The 25008-nt window shown below is 41.5% G+C and overlaps 1 protein-coding gene across 2 annotated transcripts in view; it reads left to right on the forward strand.

Annotated features, from left to right (window-relative positions):
• Positions 1-25008, forward strand: part of LOC109916643 (A disintegrin and metalloproteinase with thrombospondin motifs 2-like) — a 223251-nt gene that overhangs the window by 28634 nt on the left and 169609 nt on the right. For both annotated transcript variants that reach the window (XR_007263412.1, XM_048603996.1), the window contains exon 3: positions 23497-23656. Coding sequence is in view for 1 of the 2 variants with exons in the window: in XM_048603996.1 (XP_048459953.1) it covers positions 23497-23656 (160 nt within the window). In the remaining variant the exon portion in view is untranslated. The remainder of the gene's footprint in view (positions 1-23496; positions 23657-25008) is intronic.

Raw genomic sequence — 25008 nt, forward strand, 5'->3', positions numbered from 1 at the left:
GGCTTCTGGCTGGAGGTTTGCCTGGAAAACTCTGCCAAAAGTAAATTAGTAACTTTTTGTCTCATCTAGGTCAGAAGTAGGGATTCTAACACATTTCATGTTTTTTGCATTCGAGGTACATTTCTAAGATTAAAGATCAGGTCTGTCAAAGAGTGACCTAGGACGACTAGATGTGGACATATCTGCTGAAGTGAAAAGGTTTTGTTTTTGTGTGTATGTGTACACCAATCCTCACCCTGACTTTATTTAACTTTATTTACTATTCATGGGATATGGGCATCACTGACTCGGTCAGCATTTATTACCCCTTCCTAATTGCCCAGGGTACAGTTAAGAGTCAACTATATCGGTTGTGTCTGGACTCGCATGTTGGCTAGAGTGGGTAAGGACAACAGAACGTCAGTGAACCAGATGGGTTTGTATAACAATCAACAACAGTTACATGGTTCCATTAGGCTAAACCTCTATTCTGGGTTTTTCATTCAAATCCAAATTTCATCATCTACCAATGTGGCATTTCACCCCTTGATAGCCTCTGATTCTGGATTACTAGTAACATTACTAGGACTCTTGGAGAAAAAAAAATCTATTTGAACTACAATAGATTAAACTGGTACTTTCTCAGGTTGGAGATATTGAACTAAAATCTTAAAGTCCATCTCGAACTCATCTAAATGAATCCGTGTTCTTGAAATGAATATTAAGAAATGGAGCAATTGCAGACTGTAAACACTGGTCACTGTCTTGTTTCGATGCTGCGTGATCTGCTGAGATTTTTCAGGCACTCCTTCTTTATTTGCAATTCATCCAGTTTGGTATTTTTGTTTATTTAATCAATGAAAGTACTTTACTTTGAGTTAGACGTTTATGCATTATTTTGATTGAGTAATTTGTTTTCTCCATGTATACTGTGTGACTGAAATAACGGATAACAATTGAATACATGGGAAAATCCCTGGGCTCCAATTTCTCACGTCAACGCTGTCAAATGGCAATATACGCTGTTCTACTTCACAGTCTAATTGCTTGACAATTCTGAGCAGGGCTCAAGATAACTTTTCTTTCTCAAGGACTGCATTTTGGATTTGGGCAGCTAAATGTCATTCTCACTCACTCATTTAGTGCATGTTGCTGTATTTCTGTTGATATTTTGGATACAGAAGCAGAATTGGAATCATTGGTCAATATCCTCAACTTTCCATTAATCTTCAAGCCACAACACAAGGAAAGCATTTATTTCCAGGACACCACTGTATTTAACTTGATATAAAATAACAGCAATAAGTTAACAGAAGCCTTTTTACAAAAAGGTTGACGTACGCTTTTACACGTGAAAAGCCATTATCCTAAACACAACTTCCACAGATTGGTGAGGCCACAGCAAATGTGTTTCCTTGCACAAAGTTGGTACGCTTTAGTCAGGGAGATACCACCCTTTTTAATGCATTTCTGCATCTTAACATCAAATTTAAATTTATTAACTGACAGTATTTATTACAATAGGATATACTGTAATTCCAAATGTAGCACCACCTGATGTTTTACAGCCTTAAATAAGAGATTCTGCATTAATTGCACTACCTTGGTGATTTAAGGTTTTATTGGATTACAGTTAACTGAGCATTCCTTTTATTGACAAATTTAAAACTGCTATGTTTACTTTGTATCTTTCCTCTTTGTCCCCTACCCAATCTTGTAACTATGCCCTCTCTCACTCCTGTTTTGCAGCCTCCTCCTCCACAAACACCTCTTGCAGCCCCTTTTCCATCTCACCCATCTTAATGCTACCTCGTTCCCTCAGCTTCTTTCTCACCCACACACCTCCTTTTGTCGCCACCTTTTCCCCCTCCACACCTCTTTCAAAGTCTCCTTGTTAACACTCTCCCTCAACCATCCCCACCACATCCCACCTGGAACTGCCTCTTGCCTTACCCCTTGTCCTCCTTCGGCTGATACTCCTATTCTCGATCCAGCAATTGGACCTTTCAGATGTGTGACAAAGACCCCTAACCTGGCTGAAGGCAGGTCTCCGACAAGCCCACCCCTGTCATCTCTCAGCTTCTGGTCCATGCCCAGAACCTGGCTTGTTGCCAGTGCTGACTTTACTGTTTCTCTCCCACATTTTTGTCAGCAGCAAATCTGGGAGTGAACAGGAACCAGCCTGTGACGAGAGCAGCAGCTGCTCACCATTTCTTTCAATTTTATTCATGCGGATGACTTTTCTCTGGCTGCCACAATGTATTTTGAGCATTGCTTCTGAGATATCTAAATATTGAAGCTAGTCTTCAATGCAAAGCTAGAATTTCTGTGCCTCGCTTTGATGCAATGGACTATACTCAATTTTTGTCTGCTGCTTTGTTATCCACGAATCTGTGTAATTGTGAGCTCAGCCCCAGACCCCATCTTCTTTATCCCACTGTCCTTGGTAAACATGGTGCAGTCCTTGGCAACATGTAGGATTGGTATCTGCATTTTTTTGTTATCTCATGGAAAGCCCGTGCCCCTATCCCTCGCAGATACTGGGGACTGTGTAGTTACAGTTGCACATTTTTAAGATGTATGTCAGCATCTCCATTTAAAAGGAGACATTAAAAGGGTTCTCTGCTTCAGTTTTGACCTTTTATTTGTCTCTTCCAGCTGTCCAATAGTTTCTGATTTTGACAACTTTGTTAGTCTCAGCGGGGTAAAAATTCTGGCCACTGAAAGTGAATTTTGGCATCAGGCACTGGATAAGCAGGAGCCAGAAAACAGCATGACCCAAGACACACCAGTGTCATGCACTTAACAGATTTTGCTTGTCTGTTTTCCTGTCAACAATACTTACCTTCTCTCGCATGCTGCGAGACTTTCATTTTCTCATCGCTCGGAATATCCTCCCTCAAGTTGACGTGAAGCTGTCATAATCTTTGCAAGCAAAGTTGGATTGGGAAATGAACTCTTTTTTTTTGTTGGCGTTTAAATATTTTAGAACACATTATTTATCTTGAAGGTGGATCCCCTTTTCCAATGGACATTAGATAATAATAGGACAGGGTATTAAGTGCACTGACGTTTTGCTGGTGCCATAGCAATGCTAAATAATGTCCTGTAGTTTTCTTGCTGTCTAACTTCACTAGGTTTTTTGAAAAATTTTAACTTTAACAAGTCTGTTTGCTTAATACAGAACTCTGGTTTGAATTAGAGAAACTGACCCATCAGTAACTCGTATAGCCAAATTTAACGTCATTATTTCCCCTGAAAAGGGAGTGGATTCCATTTTCTCCCAGTGGAACCGAGGCTAGGTTAGTGTACTTAGTGGCATCAGTGACTGGCTGAAATATTTAACTGCCCCAACCTTTGGATCTGTTCTGGGAGCACAACTGGCAGCTAGCCTGCAGGACAGTGGAAGCAAGCCCTACACAAACTTTCAATCCATTTAATAAGATGCAGTGTATTTCTTATGTATTTCTGACTTAGCCCTGAAGTCAAATGGATGTTAAAGTCCAGTAGAATGTCACTGTTTGGAAAATAATCACTTGAAGCTTTGTTGGCAAGTTTAACTTGCCATTTTTGCATTAGCCATTAAATATTGCTTTCAAAGTACCCTTGCTGTGAGCTTCATAAAACAGACGATAAAGGTCAAAGAAAGTGAGAGGAAATTTGAAAGCACCAAGGAGGACAGTCTAAGTTTGACAGTACTCCACCAACAGTACCTGCTGGTCAAGATAAAGCTTCCTGACAATAACAAGCTGAGAACTGCTTCATAAGCCCTCAGTTCCACAGTGTTGCTGTTAGAGAGCTACTGCAAACTGCAACATAGGACTGGCAGTAACAGTCAAGGCCACTTCCTTCCTCAACCTTTTTGTCTCCACTTACTTTCCGGGTAACGATTACCCGACATAGCCGCTTGCTGTGCACAAATGTAGGCAGCACAATGGCACACTGGTTAGCACTGCTTCCTCACGGGGCCAGGAACTTTGGTTTGATCCCAACCTTGGGCAACTATCTGTGTAGAGTTTGCATGTCGTGCATGAGTTTCTGCCAGATGCTCTGGTTTCCTCCTACAGCCCAAAGATGTGGAAGTCAGGTGTATTGGCCACACTAAATTGCCCATAGTGTCCTGGGATGTGCAGGCTAGGTGGCTTAACTATGGTAAATGTGGGATTACGGCGATAGTGTGGAATGCTGTTTGGAGGGTCAGTGCAGACTCAAAGGTCTTATATCTGCACTGTAGGGATTCTGATTCTCTATATAAAAGAAATGGCTGTGGCAGGGTTAGCTGCTTCAACTTCCATATCATAAAACAGAAGCATGGGAAGGAGAACTAATTTCTGTTCTACAGTGCTGCATTTTCGAAGAATGAAGGATCATTTGTGGTCCCCATACTGCTAACAGTAGTCGCTTCTCACCCATACACTTTGCAAAACCTACATTGTCTCATAAGAGTCATTATTTGCAACCTCCAGGATATGTATAAATGTGTTGATGCTTGAAAATATTGATTGGCTTTCTCTGGGTCATTAGCAGTGTTAGTAGGATGCATTGTGTGGCCTACAGCAGCAGAACAGACGTATGTTAGAATGTTGCCTCCAATATACGTTATAGAAAGGAATTTGCCTGCAAGATCTGGTAGATGTTTGTATTCCTATTTCTGAGTGAGTGTGAAAGGGTCAAGATATAACAAAGGCTAATTAGAATTACCAGAAATAAAAGCAAAATATTGCTGATGCTGAAGATCTGCAATAAAAGCAATGTGCTGGAGACTCAGCAGGTCTGGCAGCATCTGTGGAAGAGAAAAACAGCGTTAGTGTTTTGAGTCAAATGACCATAAGAATATGAGACACGAGCAGAAATTAGGCCATTCAGCCCATCGAGTCTGCTCTGCCATTCAATCACAGCTGATCAGTTCCTCAACCCCATTCTCCCACTTTCTGCCCGTAACCCTTGATACCCTTGATAATCAAGAACCTATCTATTTCAGTCTTAAATGTACTCAATGAGCTGGCCTCCACAACTGTCTGTGGCAGTGAATTTCATAGATTCACCACTCTCTGGCTGAAGAAGTTTCTCCTTATCTCCCGTTCTAAAAGGTCTTCCCTTTACTCTCAGGCTGTGCCTTCGGGTCCTCGTCTCTCCTACTAATGGAAGCATCTTCCCAACATCTACTCTGTCCAGGCCATTCAGTATTCTGTAAGTTTCAATTAGATTCCCCCCTCATCCGTCTAAACTCCAATGAGTATAGTCCCAGCGTCCTCAAATATTCCTGATATGTTAAGCTTCTCATTCCTGGGACCATTCTTGTGAACCACCTCTGAACCTGCTCCAGGGCCAGTACATCCTTCCTGATATATGGGGCCCAGAACTGCACACAATACTCCAAATGTGGCCTGACCAGGGCCTTATAAAGCCTCAGTAGTACACCCCTGCTTTTATATTCAAGTCCTCTCAAAATAAATGCCAACGTTGCATTTGCCTTCCTGACTGCTGATTCAACCTGCAAGTTCACCTTGAGAGAATCCTGGACTAGAACTCCCAAGTCTCTTTGCACTTCAGATTTCTGAATTTTCGCCCCATCTAGAAAATAGTCCATGCTTCTATTCTTTTTACCAAAGTGCATGACCTCACACTTTCCCACGTTGTACTCCATCTGCCACTTCTTTGCCCACTCTCCTAACCTGTCCAAATCCTTCTGCAGCCTCCCCACCTCCTCAATACTACCTGTCCCTCTACCTATCTTTGAATCATCTGCAAACTTAGCTAGAATGCCCACAGTCCCTTTATCTAGATCATTAATGTGTAAAGTGAAAAGTTGTGGTCCCAACACTGACCCTTGTGGAACACCACTTGTCACCGGCTGCCATCCTGAGAAAGACCTTTTTATCCCCACTCTCTGCTTTCTGCCAGACAGCCAATCTTCTATCCATGCTGGCACCTTGTCTCTAACACCATGGGCCCTTATCTTACTCAGCAGCCTCCTGTGTGGCACCTTGTCAAAGGCCTTCTTGAAGTCCAGGTAGATAACATCCATTGGCTCTCCTTGGTCTACCCTGCTCGTTACTTCCTCAAAGAATTCTAGCAGATTTGTCAGGCATGACCTTGCCTTGATGAAACTGTGCTGACTTTGCCCTATTTTACCGTACACTTCCAAATATTCAGAAATCTCATCCTTTACAATGGACTCCAAAATCTTACCTACAACTGAGGTTAGGCTAATCAGCCTGTAACTTTCCAGCTTTTGCCTTACTCCCTTTCTAAGCGGGGGTGTCACGTTAATGATTTTCCAGTCCTCTGGGACCCTCCCTGACTCTAGTGATTCCTGAAAGATCACCACTGACGCTTCCACTATCTCTTCAGCTATCTCCTTTAGAACTCTGGGGTGTAGTCCATCATGACGTTTCTTTGCAGTTTTATTTTGCAAAAAACTTGACTTTTCTTTTACAGTTTTTAATTATTTAATTGTTTCTTAGCTGCATGAACAATATGTACCTGACAATCAGATGACTGGGGAGGAGAAAGCATCTTTGACAGTATCTACAGTTCGTCATGAAGAGTGTGTGGGGTGGCAGATAAGAAGGCAGTAGAGACAGAGATGATTAGATATGAAGAAACTCACATGGGATCTCTGGCCTTATTTCTCAAAATGATCCTTCCCATGATCACCAGGATATTCTCTTCAAAGAGGTAGTGGATGTGTAGGTAGCCTCTATCTGCGTGGGTGAGAATTTTACTTGCAAAAGATTGAATCTTATGAGGTGGTCAGAAAATGTGGCTGTCAAGAGTAGAATCTGAAAGAAAAACAGAAGTTGCTGGAGGATCTCAGTGGGTCTGGCACAGTGGCTCAGTGGTTAGCACTGCTACCTCACAGTGCTAGGGACCTGGGTTCGATTCCACCCTCGGGTGACTGTCTGTGTGGGTCTCCTCTTGCAGTCTAAAGATGCACAGGCTAAGTGGATTGGCTATGTGAAGTCAGAGATAGTAGGAACTGCAGATGCCGGAGAATCCGAGACAACAAGGTGCAGGGCTGGATGAACACAGCAGGCCAAGCAGCATCATAGGAGCAGAGAGGCTGACATTTTGGGCCTAGACCCTTCATCAGAAAAAGTGAAGTGCAGGGTTACAGGGATGGGATGCTGTTCAGAAGGTTGGTGTGGACTCAAGAGGCTAAATGACCTGCTTCCACACTGACCACCTCATAAGATCTGTCGGGATTGTGTGATTCTAGGTCTAGCAGCATCTGTGGCAAGAAAGCAGAGTTAATATTTTGGGTCTAGTGACCCTTCTTCAGACTGGTCACTAAACTCACAATGTCAACTCTGCTTTGTCTCCACAGATGCTGCCAGAGCTGTGGAATATCTGGTTTTAAGCCTGGATTTTTATCAGTCAGGCTGGGTCTGGAAACCTTTTCAAAATGGCAGATGGAGACCCATTAGCAGATTCCTTCCCTTGTTCGTGTTTATAGTCAATTTTGACCGGTGTAGGATAAGAATGTGGGTAGCCAGATCAAAAACCTGCAACTCCATAACAGCGCCATGGCCACCCCTACACTAATTGTAGTGGTTCAAGAAGGTGGTTGACCATCATATTCTTGAGGCAATTGGGATAGACAAGAAGTCTTGCTAGCGACGTTCACATCCTATGAAAGAACATAAGGCTTTGTACAGTGTGTGGCGAGACCACATCTGGAGTACTGTGGACAGTTTTGTTTTCAATATTGAATATTGAATATATACTTGCTTTGTGGGTAGGATGGCAGAGGTTCTTCGGCCTGCCCTATGATGAGAATCTGTGTAAATTGGGCCTAAACTCTCTGGAGTTGAGAAGAATGAGAGGGAGAGGTGTAAGATTTTGAAGTGATGTAACAGGGTTACTGTTGGAGGCAGTTTCCCTTGGCTGGAGAATCTAGGCCATGCAGGGGAAGGGTCTCCAGGTAAGGGAAATAGAATGCTGCAGATGTAGAAATTCTGAAAGAAGAAAACAGAACACACTGGAAATGTGGAACAGGTCAGGCAGCATTAGTAGAGAAAGAGGCAGAGGTAAAACAGAGTTTTACCATTGGTAGGGCTCCTGTTGCAAACCAGAGAGCATCCCAGCCTTGACCTTTTCCAGGACACTTGGTCACCTTTCTCACAGGCCTGCAACTATGAGTTGCCATTTGACTGCCAATGGGAATGATAACCAAAGTTTGGACAGCATCCAGAAGATGATGATGATGATGTGGTGGAAGCATATCATTCTTCCAACTCTAAGTCCAGTCAGTCAGCACCCAATGGGGATTGGATAGCATGGATGAGAGAGGAAGGAGGAGGCACCAAGGGATAGCTGTTGTTGCCAGGACCACCTACATCAAAGAGTGACCAGATAGATTCACCAAAAATGCCCCTCCTCCCAGGTCACAGGGGTTTACCTGTTGTTCAGTCCAGCTGGCAGAGAGCATCCACAGTGGCAGAATAAGAACCTTAATTGCTACTGAAGTGATTTAATTATTCACCAGGTGGGAATGCTGTCCTTCACTTTTCCTTCCCCAGTCCCCATAGTGGGAGAGCTGGTAGTCTCAGGGCCAATGTTTCAGGCCAGTGACTGAGAGGAGGAGAAATGCCTAATTCAAAGTGTTGTGAATGTTTATTTTGAATTGTGGTTGCTTCATTATTGAGATGAATGGCTAAATTTTTGATTTCTCAGAAATGCAGAAGAGGCCGGAAGGTGGAGTTGAGGCTGAAGATCAGACATGATTGTATTGAATGGAAGAGCAGGGAAAAGAGCCAGATGGTCTACTTCAGTTCCGATCTGTTATGTCACCTTTAAGTGGTTAAAATGGCTCAGATGTCAATGCTACGAATTTGGGGAAGAGACTACTACCTTTCACTACTGGCCCGAAGCATGCCTTTCACACCAGCAGTGTTCCCAGCACAACATGTTAGCTTGGTCCGTTATTAAGTTCATTGAATGTTTGTTTTTTCCAGAAGTTAAAATTGTCATTAGTTGATGGCCTCATCTCTTTGTATTCTTTTCTATCTACAGCGCTGATTAATCAAAAATTGACCATCATTTACTGAATCTACTCTTTATAAAAATATCATAACTTCTCATCCCAAGCTTCTTTTAATCTGTCTTTGAAATGGTATAATTTAAAGCCACAGATCACTGTTGTTCCTGCCCTGAGATTTCTTTTGAGTGAATAATGTTGCTTTAGTCATATGTGGACTAAGACTGGTTCTAATGCAATTTGTTAAAACTGTTCATTATGTGGGATTAATATGATATCCTTGGACTCTGCAATCTACATAATATTTGTATATTAATAACAACCCACACAGCAAAATAATTTCACAGGGCTATTCAGCCCTTTTGCTCAACCATGTTCTGGATATGAACATTCATCTTGTAATCAGAACTTCTGCTTTCCGTATCTCTGTGTCTTATATTGTAATAAAATATAACATTCCAAAGTGCCAAATTTCTCTAGCATGGCTCAAACTAAACTACTGCTTATTTATAGAGCCATGCAGCGCAGAAATAGACCCTTTGGTCCAACCAGCCCAAGTTAACCATAATCCCAAACTAAACTAGTCCCCCCTGCCTGCGCTTGGCCCATATCCCTCCAAATATTTCCTATTCATGTCATAACTGTGAAGTAAATCGAGAAATAAGTGTGAATTTCAGGAGCAGCTGCAAGATTCATGCTACTCTCAGTCCACCATTGTACAATAGTTATCACTTGTTTTACCAGCAAGCTTTGTACACATCACCTATCTCGTATGACATTGCTTGTAGCTATCTTAGGCTGCATGATGTTTTGTAATAAAAACAAAGTGCTGGAGAAGCTCAGCAGGTATGGCAGCATCTGTGGAGAGAAAAACAGAGTTAACGTTTCAAGTCCAAGTTCAGGTGGTTTTGAATGGCCTCCTTCTGACCTGGACAGCACTGTAAAAGATCAGTGTGCAGTAGAGGATTGTGGGGATCAGTGTATAGTTATGAGTAGGCAAGAATATCATTCACTTTTCAGTCAGAAAGTTGGAACATAATGTTTAAAGCATGAAGATATTAATTTATAAATGAGACTTGCATTCATTGAGTTAGTAATGGCTTTGTATTTGACTGTTGCTGCATTTAACTGAAGAGAATGTAAACAGAAGTAGCATTAGTATTGTACTCCATCAAAGTTGATATACTATTGATACTGATGAATTCAGATATTCATAGCCCATCATTTTATTCCATGCATCGAGTAGTGCAGCCAGCTATGTAGTTGAGCCTTTTCGTTTGGCGACTTGAGAATCCTGTTAAAATCTCAAACTTGTGAGGAAGGCATTTACAAGAAGCCATTTTGAAGACAAAAAAGAACTACAGTGGAGTAATAATTTGATATTGAACTTCCTTTGAGAAATGTCATCTGTAGATGAAAATTGATGTTCAGAAAATTACGGCACGTACCCAGATTTGTGATGAATGCTCCCAATGGCCAAGGCTGGGAGCACAGTTTGAAAACCACCCCTGATTTCCTGCCAAGCATAGTTTAATGTTGTTAAAATTTCTGCTATGCTGAGAACTGAGTTTATAACATATTGGATACTGCAGAACATAGGATGATGGCTAGCACAGTGTTTAGCACTGCTGCCTCGCAGCACAAGCGACCCGGGAACGATTCCACCCTTGGGTGACTGCTTGTGTGGAGTTTGCACATTCTCCCCGTGTCTGTGTGGGTTTCTTCTGGGTGCTAAGGTTACCTCCCACAGTCCAAAGATGTGCAAGTTAGGTGGAGGGCCATGCTAAATTGCCCATAGTGTTCAGGGATGTGTAGGTTAGGTGTGTTAGCCATGGGAAATGTAGGGTTACATGGATAGGGTGGGGGGGGTTGGGTCTTGGTGGGATGCTCTTTGGAGGGTCAGTGTGGACTTGTTGGGCCAAATGGCCTGTTTCCACATTGTAGGGCTTCTATAGTTAAGTTGTTTCATTTGTTCTTTCTTTGTTGTTCCTTACTGTTTACTAATGATAGATTGTCTTAACATTGTAGTTGTCGCTGACCAGAATAGTGCCAGGAATAATTGTGCTTAGGTGCTCAGCTCACACTGTGGCTACCAGTGCATGCACAATGGTGTCTTTCTGGCTGCTGGCTGGAGTATCAGTACTATGGAAGTACCACTCTACTCTGTGTAGCTAGCACACTTAATAGCTAATGGGGCTCTAAATCCCAAAGTCGTTGTCTTAAGCTTTACAATGGGTGATGATTCTTCAATGTATTTGTTTTTACTTTTTATGGAAAACACTAAACAATTATGGTGAATAAAGGCTTTTGTCACTGGTACAAAAATTATTATAGAGTACAGAGCACTTCTTGGGAGAACTGAGAAGATTTTATTAATTTGTAGCAAACAATAACATTAATAAATCATGCAAAATTGAAAAGTGTATAGGTTTTGATGCTTTTCAAAGTCTTTTAAATAACATCTGCAAAAAAATACTATAAAAGGCCAAAATATGGAGAGAGGTTGATAACCACCATTGAACCAGTAATCTAGAAGCTGGGTCAATGCTCCAGAGACATGGATTCATATCCCAGTGCAGAATCTGATGGAATGTAAATACAATTAACAAATCTGGAAATGAAGATTAGTCTCTGTGATGTTGACAATGAAACTATCATCAACTGTTCTAAAAATTCATCTGATTCACTAATGTCCTTTTGAGGGAAGAATATCTACTGTCTTTACCTGGTCTGGAGCTGGAAGAACACAGCAGGTCAAGCAGCATTAGAGGAGAAGGAAAGGCCAGTCCTGATGAAGGTTCCCAACCGGAAACATTGACTTTCCTGCTCCTCTGATGCTGCCTGACCTGCTGTGTTCTTCCAGCTCCACACTGTATTGACTCTGACTCCAGCATCCGCAGTTCTTGCTATCTCCTTTACCTGGTCTGGTCTGCATGTGACTTCAGTGATGTGGTTATCCCTTAACGGCCCTCTGAAGTGGCCCAGCAATTCACTCAGTAGAGTGGCAATAATAGTGGCCAACAAATGTCAGTGATATCAACAACGCATTTTTATAATAATGACAGGCAAATGAATAGAACATTTGGGTAATAACATGATTCTGTTTTAATTTACTGCCCTAACAATGATGATTACAGTAAAAGTAACAGATAAAGCTAATAGTTGTACACTGCTGTTATGCAGTTAATGGTATTCTTCACTAACAGGATGCTGCTGTCAAACTAAATGAACATTTTGCCGACCACATTTTTCAATGATATGGTGTTTGTTGCAAAGTATATAGGTTGTACGTCCCAGTGTTGCTTTTTCATCAATTTAAGTTTGCAACTGAAAACCTAATTCAGGCTTTCTCTTCAAATGATACAATGAGTTATAACACACCAGCTGCAGTTAAAAGCATCTCTCACCTTTTGCACCTGACACAATGATTTTTCATTGATGCAATGCTAAATTTTCATTTCCTAAAACAGCAATGAATTACATGAAATTCGAACCAACTACCTAATCAGATGATCTATAATTTTTTTATAATATTGGCATTTGAGTTCAGGTGATGTGAAGCTTGGCGCATGTTGTAGGAGATCGATTTAGTTGTCCCCCGTGGCCAAAGGACCTGACTGTTCTGGTTTCCTGTTTGACTGCTTTTTTTGTGATGTGTAATATAATCAGTGCCGTGGTTTGGTTGACAAGCACTTTGAAAATAACATAATTGAAAACCTCTTTTATAATGAAACAAGAAAAGTTGGTAATGAAAGTACTTAGCAACATTTTAAAAATTCTTTTATGCTTGACTTGAGATATTTATATGAGTTAATGCCATCTTTACAACACCAGGTTATAGTCCGACAGGTTTATTTGAAAACACAAGCTTTCGGAGCCTCGCTCCTCTTTCAGGTGTTTGAGAGAGAGGTGGCATCAGACACAGAATTTATAAATAAAAGATCAAAGGGTCACACCACTGATGAGGATGTATTAAACAAACCTAAGATGTTGTTAAATCTTTAATCGGTTAGAAGAGTTTAATTGATTGATATGTATATGTAAATCCTGAAATTTCTTTCAAGTCACTGCCCTGGCAGAACTAAAGGTTTTATCACTGTAATGAAGAGGTGACATTTTGGATCAGGCAATGCATGTTAAGTGTGAGGCCTTGTTTAGAATCTGTTTGTGTTTTGGTTTGGAGTTCTATTTGTTCATGAATATAGTAGAAATTACTATTGTGTTTCTTACCATCATGTTCCCTTTGAAATTTCTGTTTGGTGGTTCTTTCCATGAGCAGTTCAGCAATTATTTGTAATGTAGAATTTGGTAGTGCTTGACATGATGGTGACCAACTAACTCCCTTTGCTGCATATAACAAGCCACAAACTGTAGTCCTTTAGGCCACACATATATACAATGAGTGCCAGTGACAGTCTTATTTTCTCTGTTTTCCCCCTCACTGTGAAATTCTTTGTAGCATATAATGTGGTCTGAAAGAAGTTTCTTCATATAAACCATATGTTTCATTTGGCAAAACATCAGTCTTTGCTGGCTTAGTTTTTGGAATTTGGTTTAGATTTGTTTTTGGATAGCAGCCAAAAATGTTTGGATCTGGACAGCTGTTTGATTATAATTGTTTGGCTGCACAATATCATGGTGAATCAGTTTTTGCGATACAAGGTCTATTCTAGCTCTGTATTTTAGGCTTACTGTTACTTTATGAAAAGACCCTGTTCAGAAACTCTGATACATTAAGAGGAAAGCTGGAATTTAGCACAAGCATTAATCTAGTGATCGGTGAGCGTGCGTGCTTGGTCTAAGCTAAATCATAGTGAGTATAAAATGTTTTTTGTTTGCTACAGATTTTACTCAGCTGGAAAATTGAAGTGGTCTTCTAATATTTGACATTTTTTTGAAAAATCAGACATGATGATGCAGTCAATCAGAATCCGTACAAAGACTAACCACAGAAATTCTGTCTGCACATCCATTGAAATAATTGAAAATGCAATGGATGGCTATACAGAACCTTAGAATAATGTCATGACCCACTTGGGCAAGTGTGCTGATATTCAAATCCCGTTAGTCCCAGGGTCGTCAGAAAAGTTAAAAATTTAAGCAAAGTATTCAAAAGCTCTTAATTTACCTTCCTGATGGATTCCAGTTAACAGAAATAAAACTGACCAGATTTATTTACTTAACGAGAACTGCTGCTAATAATAAATAAATCAATTGTAACCACAGACAAATGAAAACAGTATTATCAACATCACCCTACTCATTAAAACTCTACCTCCCCAATATCTTAGATCGCTATACACACGTACAAACACAGACAAACAAATATGGGGTTACGGTTAGAGAAAGTAAACACTGGGGAAACACAGCTCAATAGCACCACTCCACAAGATTCAATGAGGTATCCTTTTTTGTTTTATGAGACCCTCTGTTCTCTGATACCTTGCTTCCAGATCATTTTCCATTCTTTGTAGGTAGAGAGAATATCTCACTTTCTTCAAGGTTTTAGTTACTTTGCTTCAGCCAGGAGGCTTTGCTCCCTCTGTTGTTATGACAAGTTGTTTTATTTCCTGAGCAGATAATCATCATTGTCATTATACTGATGCCTTCTGGTATCCACAACTAGTCCCAGTTAAATAAAGCAATCTGTCACTGGGCAAAGCTCAGTTCTGCATGCATAGCCCCAATGTTCTTTCACCCCTCTTCCCGAACCCTTCACTGCTTGAACAAAACAGCAGCACAAACACAACTCACAGTAACTCTTTTCACAGTTCTTGTTTCAAAACAGTCCTTCTTCTACATTTTGGTCCACAATTTAAAATAAAGAAAATGAAAGATGTTGCCTTTACAGTAGTTACAGCACAGCCTGCTGTCCATGCTGACTGTCTGCAAGAGCAATCCAACTGATCCTATTCTACTGTTCTTGTCCTTTGGCATTACAATTTTTTCCTCTTCAAATAATTATCCAATTCTCTTTTGAAAGGCATGATTCAATTTCCTTCAATTCTGATGACATGCAATGCATTCCACATGCTGTCCTCTTAAAATTGACGTTTTTTTCATGTATTAATTATAAAGTTATACTCTGTACACCCAAGTCTAGGTCTATGCACCAGTGCCTAACAGCCCCATTTGTAAATATTTCTCCAGTTCACTATTATTCACTGTCTCCTGTCACTTGGCCAATTTTGTATCCTTGCTGCCACTGTCCCTTTAATTTCATGGCCTTGAACTTGACTGACATGTCTGTTATCTATTAATTTATCAAATGTCTTTTGAAGTCCATTTATATCATATCAACACATTACCCTCATCAACTTTATCTGTTACCACATTCAATAACTTGATCTTGTTAAGTGTGATTTGCTTTTAAACATCTGTGCTGATTTTCCTGAAAGAATCCATGTTTATCCAAGTGACTTGTTAATGTTGCCCTTGTCTCCAAAAGCCTTCTCATCACTTAGGTTAAACTGATCAGCCTGCAGTTGCTGGGCTTCTCTTACCCATTTTTGAAACAACATTTGGAATTCTCTCACCTTCTGGCATACCATATATCTTGGGATGATTGGAAGATTATGTTACGTTCCTCCAAAAATTTCAAGCTTTGCTTTCCTCAGAATCCATGGATGCATCTTATCTGGTCCTGGTGACTTGTCTCTTGTATCAATTTTGAATTTAATGATCAGAGGATAGTTTAATTTGATTTGGGTACTGGCTGTCATTAGTTATCTGTTGCACAATGTGATTTTCACAATAATTGACTCACCACAGTGAAATTGTGTAGAGGACCCAGCAATTGATACGTGCCCTCTTCAGTCACTGAGGGTCTGTAAGAGCCGTCTGTCAATTGTCGACCAAAATGAGGTAGAACCACATAAACTCTAGAGACTGAGAGTGACAATGGTAACGGCAAAGAAATTCTCCCCATGCTGAATTTGCTAGCAGCAATGAAATAGCAGAAGAAAGCTACACCGTAAGAAAAGCAGATGTTATTAACTATATTGCAAAACAGCAAATCATGCATAATAAAAAGTGTAGCACTAATGAAAATGCAGATTAAATTAGTTTGTAAAGAGAACAGCCTGCAAATCACTGAAAAAGCCTATTTATCTTTAATAAAACCAAATCCAAAAAATAGGTAAATGAATAATTAAATCTGCTAGTTAGTTAGGATAAATATGTTATGGAACAAATTGTAGACTTGGTGAATTATCAAACATTTACATGGTATTTGCAGGTGGATTGAAGCTTGAACTGGATTGAAGAATAAGTTCCAAAAAGTTTACAAAATGTCTAATGTGTAATATGTGGCTCATGTATCAGGTGTGCAGAACTCCATGCCTGATTTTACTTTTGACGCATACTACCAAAGGTGTCCACTGTTAGTTCGACTTGCCCTGCACCCTACAGTTCAAACCATGAGATAACAAGGTGTAGATCTGGATGAACACAGCAGGCCAAGCAGCACCAGAGGAGCAGGAAAGCTGACGTTTCAGGCCTTGCCATTTAAGTTTTTGAAGGTGTAAGCTGATAACTTCACACTGAAGGAAGCAGCACATCTAGGATTTGGGTGAAAAGGGAGATCAGAATGCATTTCTTTTAACAAATGTGATTGAAAGATTTTGAATCAAGCAGTGCAAGGACTGAGAATGAAGTGCAAATTTGAGGGGATGAAATTTAATGTCAGACCAGAAAGAAAAGTAAAGAGAGGGGTAAAAGGTAAATAATGAATGTTAGTATTTTAAAATTTCAACACCAATCAATGTCTGATTGGGTGGAACTTTACAGTTGTAATAATTAATTCAGTGCCTGAGATTAATTGACAGTTGTTAACAAAATGTCAGTAAAAAGGCATCATTACTTCAAATGACAGGAATTAACTTTTTGTGGTGTCTAGTTTGCATCTATTGTAGAAATAAAGAACTTTGACATTTACTGTGTGTTGATGAGGAGATAGACAGCAGGGTGCCATTTTTGTCAAGCTCAGAACGCCAGCAGCAACTTTTAATGTTGGCATTTAACAGTGTATGTGCTTGTTGCCTGAAGTTGCTATACCATTGTCACATAAATAATAGTGAGCACAATTAGCCTTAGAGTTATTTGGACAGTAAAATTATGTTACGTGCCATACCCAAGAAATTGTTGCCTGAAACATCAAAAATAAACTTGTGAAAACTAGTGATTGTTTAAAATTGGACCTTTGGGCTCACTCTAGTACAAATGAGCTGTGGACACCAATTTTGCATCCTTGTATAGCTGACCACTTGGACCATTGACAAAACGTATAGTTTCGACCTTAAATCAGTAGGTTGTATGCCCTGGGGATAGATAGGAAGTGAATAGGATGACCTAACTGTCACCTGACAGTGGACAGTAGAGGCCAGAAAGCGCAGCTGTTATGGTAACTAGAACAGCCCACTGGAACTCCAGCCCCCTATTCCCAAAGTCATCACAAAAGTTAAAAAGATTTTATTAAAGTATGCAAAAGCCCCAATTTACCTGGTTCTGAGGAAAGTTCACTCAACCTGAAATGTTAACTCTGATTTCTCTTCACAGACGCTGCCAGGCCTGCTGAGCTTTTCCAGCAACTTCTGTTTTTGTCCCCAATTTACCTGTAAGACTCAGACTCGGATTAACAGAATGCACAGACCAAGTTTCTTAACTGAACAAGAACTACTACTTATTACAAATAAATAGGTTTTAACCACCGATAAACAACAATGAACTGTTGACATATAATGTACCAATTAAAACTCTAACCCTCCTCTAACACCCACCCCTCAACACACACACATACAGACTGACAAAAATAATTGTTTTATGAATGGAGGAGAAAAATTACTTGAGAAACAGTTCAATGGCGTCTGTCCTTAACAATTGATGGAGGGGCTCCTTTGGTTTCCCCTAGTCCTTTAGTTCCCTGAGCTTTATCTTCAGGTTCTTTCACTTCTTTTATTTCAGGAGGCATGGAGCAACAGGCTCTAAATTAAAAATCTCTGACTTAATGGTTGAAAGCAACTGTTTGCAGCAACTGGTGGGAGAAAACAAAGCTTTCTTTTAACTTCAAGTATTTTTCTGGAGAAATAAGGAGAAAGAGAGAAACACCACCTCTCCTTCCAGAGATTCAAGGGCTTCTCGCTGTATCATTCATACCTGAAAACTATCCAGGATCCAATTTGATGGTTGTTACCAGGCTGATGAACTTGTGTATCCAGAATTGGTCACAATTCCACAAACTAATCAGCAACGTGTTGCTGGCCAAATATCATTTTGCATATACACCCCAGTACTGAGCCATCTTCTCTTACACCTTCTCCCACTGTTTGCAAAGTAATAACGTAATCACAACCCTCAATAAATTTTACTAACTTGCTTTTTAAAGGTATAGGAGTTCCTTTCTCAGTCCTTTACCCAATCAAAAGGAAAGTAAATAAATATAGGTAAAATAAAAATATGTGGACTTTATATATGATAAAATTCCATGCTTAAATTTTGACATTGTAAAGATTCAAGGAACTTTTTTAAGCACTGGAAAATACAGTCTGTGCTGTAACCTCTGGTTTTATATTGTAACAGCAGATACTGACAGAAGTAGTTATCATTAACTGTGATAACAACATCCGTCAAGACTACCACTCAAATCTATACTAACGCTTAACTTTCAGATAAACTTTCTAATTATAATAAAGAAAGTAATTCATAATAAAGCAGTTGAACATTTCAGTAAATGAGTACAAGTCTATGATATATAGCGGTGTCAGCATTAAATTTGGTATAATTGTTACAGGTGACCATATATTGAAATGAAAGTGCCTTGTTTATCTCATCAGCATTGAGCAAAACGTAGTAGCTGTTATTTTCATGAAATTCCAACTGCGTTTCTTGTTTAAAGGAATGATCTATGAAACCACACGTTTGTTAACTGTTAACAATATTTATAATAACTGTGTTTCTTTTTACACGAGAACATGCTGGACCAGAAGTATATTCTACTGTTCAACTCACAACAAAAACATTTGATAAGTTATGTGACTAGTATTTAAAAATATGGACAAAGAAACAAAGTGGGGGTGTGTAATAGTGAAGACTGTGTTGATTAGGTGATCAGCTGTCCTGTTGAATGTAATGAATTCTGTGCCATAATTATTTTTTGCATGGTATAAATAAATGTCTATGTAGAGCACCTGGTAGAAAATCAAGCACAGGCTGGGCAAAGGATTGTACCCTCGCCATGGCGTCTATCTGACTCCCAGTCTATAGGCATGGGATTGTTCCATTATCATCATCTGTTTGCTTGCTATATCACATCCAAGTTTATAGAACTTTATTTTTAAACCAAAATCATTATGTGACTAAAGAGAGCAGGCCAAGCAGCATCATAGGAGCAGGAAGGCTGACATTTCGGGCCTAGAACCTTCATCAGAAATGGGGGACGGGAAGGGGGTTCTGAAATAAATAGGGAGAGAGGGGGAGGCGGATAGAAGATGGATAGAGGAGAAGATAGGTGGAGAGGAAACAGACAGGTCAAAGAGGCGGGGATGGAGCCAGTAAAGGTGAGTGTAGGTGGGGAGGTAGGGAAGAGATAGGTCAGTCCAGGGAGGACAGACAGGTCAAGGGGGCGAGATGAGGTTAGTAGGTAGGAAATGGGGGTGCGGCTTAGAGGTGGGAGGAGGGGATAGGTGGGAGGAAAAACAGGTTAGGGAGGCGGGGTCGAGCTGGGCTGGTTTTGGGATGCGGTAGGGGGAGGGGAGATTTTGAAGCTTGTGAAATCTACATTGATACCATTGGGCTGCAGGTTTCCCAAGCGGAATAGGAGTTGCTGTTCCTGCAACCTTCGGGTGGCATCGTTGTGGCACTGCAGGAGGCCCAGGATGGACATGTCATCTGAGGAATGGAAGGGGGAGTTGAAATGGTTCGCGACTGGGAGGTGCAGTTGTTTATTGCGAACCGAGCGTAGGTGTTCCGCAAAGCGGTCCCCAAGCCTCCGCTTGGTTTCCCCGATGTAGAGGAGGCCACAAGGGGTACAGCGGATGCAGTATACCACATTAGCAGATGTGCAGGTGAACATCTGCTTGATGTGGAAAGCCTTCTTGGGGCCTGGGATGGGGGTGAGGGGGGAGGTGTGGGGGCAGGTGTAGCACTTCCTGCGGTTGCAGGGAAAAGTGTCGGGTGTGGTGGGGCTGGAGGGGAGTGTGGAGCGGACAAGGGAGTCGCGGAGAGAGTGGTCCCACCAGAAAGCAGATAAGGGTAGGGAGGGAAAAATGTCTTTGGTGGTGGGGTCGGATTGCAGATGGCGGAAGTGTCGGAGGATGATGCGTTGGATCCGGAGGTTGGTGGGGTGGTACGTGAGGACGAGGGGGATTCTTTTTTGGTTGTTATTGCGGGGACGGGATGTGAGGGATGAGTTGCGGGAAATGCGGGAGACACGGTCGAGGGCGTTCTCGACCACTGAAGGGGGGGATGTTGCGGTCCTTGAAAAACGAGGACAACTGAGATGTACGGGAGTGGAATGCCTCATCCTGGGAGCAGATGCGGCAGAGGCGAAGGAATTGGGAATAGGGGATGGCATTTTTTGCAGGAAGGTTGGTGGGAGGAGGTGTATTCTAGGTAGCTGTGGGAGTCGGTGGGCTTGAAATGAATATCGGTTTCTAAGTGGTTGCCAGAGATGGAGACAGAGAGGTCCAGGAAGGTGAAAGAGGTATTAGAGATGGTCCAGGTGAGCTTAAGGTTGGGGTGGAAGGTGTTGGTGAAGTGGATGAACTGTTCAAGCTCTTCGTGGGAGCACGAGGCGGCGCCGATACAGTCATCAATGTAACGGAGGAAGAGTTGGGGTTTGGAGCCAGTGTAGGTACGGAAGAGGGATTGTTCCACGTAACCTACAAAGAGGCAGGCATAGCTTGGGCCCATGCGGGTACCCATGGCCACCCCCTTTGTCTGTAGGAAGTGGGAGGAATTGAAAGAGAGACATTTTTCCCTCCCCACCCTTATCTGCTTTGCAGAGGGACCACTCTCTCCGAGAATCCCTTGTCCGCTCCACACTTCTCTCTAGCCCCACCACACCCGGCACTTTTCCCTGCAACCACAGGAAGTGCTACACCTGCCCCTACACCTCCCCCCTTCCCAGGCCCCAAGAAGAAGTTCACCTGCACACCTGCTAATTTGGTATACTGCATCCGCTGTACCCCTTGTGGCCTCCTCTACATTGGGGAAACCAAGCGGAGGCTTGGGGATCGCTTTGCAGAACACCTATGCTCGGTTCGCAATAAACAACTGCACCTCCCAGTCGCGAACCTATTAAATTCCCCCTCCCATTCCTCAGACGACATGTCCATCCTGGGCCTCCTGCAGTGCCACAACGATGCCACCCGAAGGTTGCAGGAACAGCAACTCATATTCCGCTTGGGAACACTGCAGCCCAATGGTATCAATGTAGATTTCACAAGCTTCAAAATCTCCCTTCCCCCTACCGCATCCCAAAACCAGCCCAGCTCGACCCCGCCTCCCTAACTTGTTCTTCCTCCCACCTATCCCCTCCTCCCACCTCTAAGCCGCACCCCCATTTCCTACCTACTAACCTCATCCCGCCCCCTGGACTGACCTATCTCTTCCCTACCTCCCCACCTACACTCACTTTTACTGGCTCCATCCCCGCCTCTTTGACCTGTCTGTTTCCTCCCCACCTATCTTCTCCTCTATCCATCTTCTAACTGCCTCCCCCTCTCTCCCTATTTATTTCAGAACCCCCTTCCCCTTCCCCATTTCTGAAGAAGGGTCTAGGCCCGAAACGTCAGCTTTCCTGCTCCTCTGATGCTGCTTGGCCTGCTGTGTTCATCCAGCTCTACACCTTGTTATTTCAGATTCTCCAGCATCTGCAGTTCCTACTATCTCTCATTATGTGAATAATTACACGAAACAGATGATTAAAGCAGTGTTGTTGAACCAGCGTGTAAACAAAACCTCTTGGTTAACATTCTTTAAAATAAAGCTTAGAAGTGACTGATATCAGTGGACCATCTCTTATTTCATTCGTATGATACTCATCTGCCATTTAATTCCGTTTGTATGGATTAACACCTCTAATAGTGGGCTAAAAAAAAGTCATGTGATTCACCAAATGCCATCAATAATATTTTCTATCTTCCTCTGAGCTATAAAATTTTCGATACATCTTTCTATTACATTTTAAAGCCCTCATTTTTAGTAAATATTCTTTTCTTTGTCATGTACGAAAGTGAATAGCAACTGATTCAGAGACAGAGAATAGTGACTTCGCCCTTTTTCTTGCCAATTCCTTTATTATGGCCCTCCATCCCAATGAAGATTTGCAGCCCCAGTGGTGGGTAAGGTAGATACAACACTGCACCTGCCCAGTCCAAGTAGAGCAGCTTTTCTTTCCACATGAGCAGACTGCTGGATGATGATGATGTGGTGAGTTGGACTAGTCATTAGTGTTCAGAAAATATCAGTAAATGTTGTGTGTCACTGACTTGGAAAAGATTTCACTAGGTCACTGAAAATAATCCAAACGTCAATTAACATCTGACTGGGCGTATAGTTTTCTCCATTCATAACATTCAATATTACATTTATAGATAGCACAGACAGCTTCACCTAGTGAGACACAGTAAACTGCAATTTGTGTTTTTCATTTTTAGTGAGGCCTTGAGGCCTGCAGCAAGAATTCCCATTCATGTCAGGAATTTGAAACAAGTTAAAAGGGTGATTGGGAGAGGGCTGGAAAATGCAACAAATAAATTGCCCAAAATCCAAAATTTCTTTAGTTGTGACGGGGCAACTTGTCGGTGCAGGCTTAGAGAGCCGAAGGGCCTGTTCCTGTACTGTAACTTTCTTTGTTCTTTGAGAACATGTTAATCCCTGATACATAAATTTTTAGTAGCATCAGCACTGACTACTTTAAAATATTTTCGTCCATTGCTGCAAAAATTTGTAATTCACTTTTCCTAGTAATAACACCAGTGTAATACTGGGCGTAACCATAGCTTAAATCATGACATGATCGTGCTCCAGTGAACTCCCTGTATAACTACTTTGTACGTCATAATGAGGCCACTGGGTTTCAGTTTTCACAGCAAGACAAACTGAATTGCAGAATATGATACGCTACCAGTAATAAAAATATCGAAACCCAATCTAATGAAAGGAATTCAATGACTTCTTCAGTCACCTTGAAACAGTGATCATGGTCAAAGGCCTACTCAGCAGTGGTGTTCAATTGTACATTTTTTTTTTCCTGAGTAGTCAGCTTTATTGCAGTTGTCTATCAACTTTTCCAAGTCTTATAGGGCTGACGTATGATAAAATGTGTTTTTGCTTTTAATGTCAGAGCAAGGAATGACTGCTGTGTTATTCCTCATAAAGTATTTAACTTTATTGTTTTTAAAATTCTAAAATGATGGAAATCCTGTGGGTATCTGAGCGTATGAAAGCTTCACCTGTGTAGTGGAACTGCGTGATCGCTGCATGAGCAGTTTTCTTGTATTTAAGAGTATCTTATCTCTGGTCCTGTCACTCAGGCTGGCATGATTCGGACAGACAAGGATGAGTTCTTTATTGAACCACTGGAGAAAGACAAAGTAGATGAGGAAGAAGAAAATGGGAGAGTCCATGTGGTATACCGGAGGTCAGCTACCAAGAGACCACATCCTGCATCAACGAGTGATGTCCATTCAGAAGGTCAGTAAACATGTGATTGTTTTCATAGGTTCAAAGATTCATCACCTTTGGAAGAGTTTGAATGAAACTAAGGTAGAAATTCCATTTATGATGCTTTATATTGAAAAACAACAAAATGTAACTTCTGGATTTCATTAGAACCTACATATTGGATCTTTGTTAAAAATGACAATGAAGTGAAAATAATAAAGAAAAGAAATAGATTTCTGACTCTTCTATTCTTTAAAATGTACATAGATAAATTCTACTGCTTGTCAAGCATGTCTGTATCAGCTTTCAGATCTGCAAAACTCTGAATACTTAGTACCCAAATCCATTTATTTCCGATAACAATATATCCAGATGATTCTTAACTAAAGTGAATATTAATAAGTGAGATATTCCTGTCCCTTGAAGGGAATGAGGAAGGTAACCACCTCTACAATTCAATTCTTGAATGGTCTTTTATTGATTCACTTATGGATTGTGGGCTTCGCTGACTAGTCAGCAGCATTTATTGTCCATCAGTAATTACCCAGAAGGCAGTTAAGAGTCAACCACACTGCTGTGAGTCTGGAGTCACATATAGACAGTCTGTGCAGTCCTTCCTGACCTGTTACCTAATACAGCCCTTTTGTGGTCAATTACCTACAATTTGAGGACCTCAAACTACCACAAGCCCAATTGCCTGCTTTGTGAGACAAATGAGATAACAAGGTGTAGAGCTGGATGAACACAGTGGGCCAAGCAGCATCAGAGGAGCAGGAAAGCTGACGTTTTGGGTCAAGCTCCAGCATCGGCAGTTCCCGCTACCTTTGTGAGACAAATGGTTGCATTCCTGACTAAACCAGGGTGGTCTGTTGTCTAAGGGTGGGGGTGCAGGGAAGGTGGTGGTGCAGAGTTCAGAGCCACCAAATTTATCCTAACCTTAGGATAATTGGGGCCATAAATGAAGGGCAGGGGTGATGGGTAGTGAATTGAGCCTCATGTCCTTAATTCTGACCCTACCTCTCCCTGTAACCTCTCTTTCCACACCCTCAATGTGCTTATTTCCTGCTCTCCAGCTTTTTAAATTGAGAAAAAAAAACTTACTTTGTCATCAGTTCTAATCTCCATGGCCTGCAGCTAGTAACCTGAGCCTGCAAATTCCAGAGGCTGCTGCCCTCCAATCAGCTTGCAGCTTCAGGCAGGGTGGGACTGCTTAGCCGTGGCACTTGAGAGGTTGAGAAGGATCACTGGCCAGCATGTAATTACCTGATTAGCATTTGATCAGAGATAGTGGGAACTGCAGACGCTGGAGAATCTGAGATAACAAGGTGTAGAGCTGGATGAACACAGCAGGCCAAGCAGCATCAGAGGAGCAGGAAGGCTGA

The sequence above is a fragment of the Rhincodon typus genome, chromosome 12, assembly GCF_021869965.1.
Source record: "Rhincodon typus isolate 14 chromosome 12, sRhiTyp1.1, whole genome shotgun sequence".
In the NCBI taxonomy this organism is placed as follows: Eukaryota; Metazoa; Chordata; class Chondrichthyes; order Orectolobiformes; family Rhincodontidae; genus Rhincodon; species Rhincodon typus.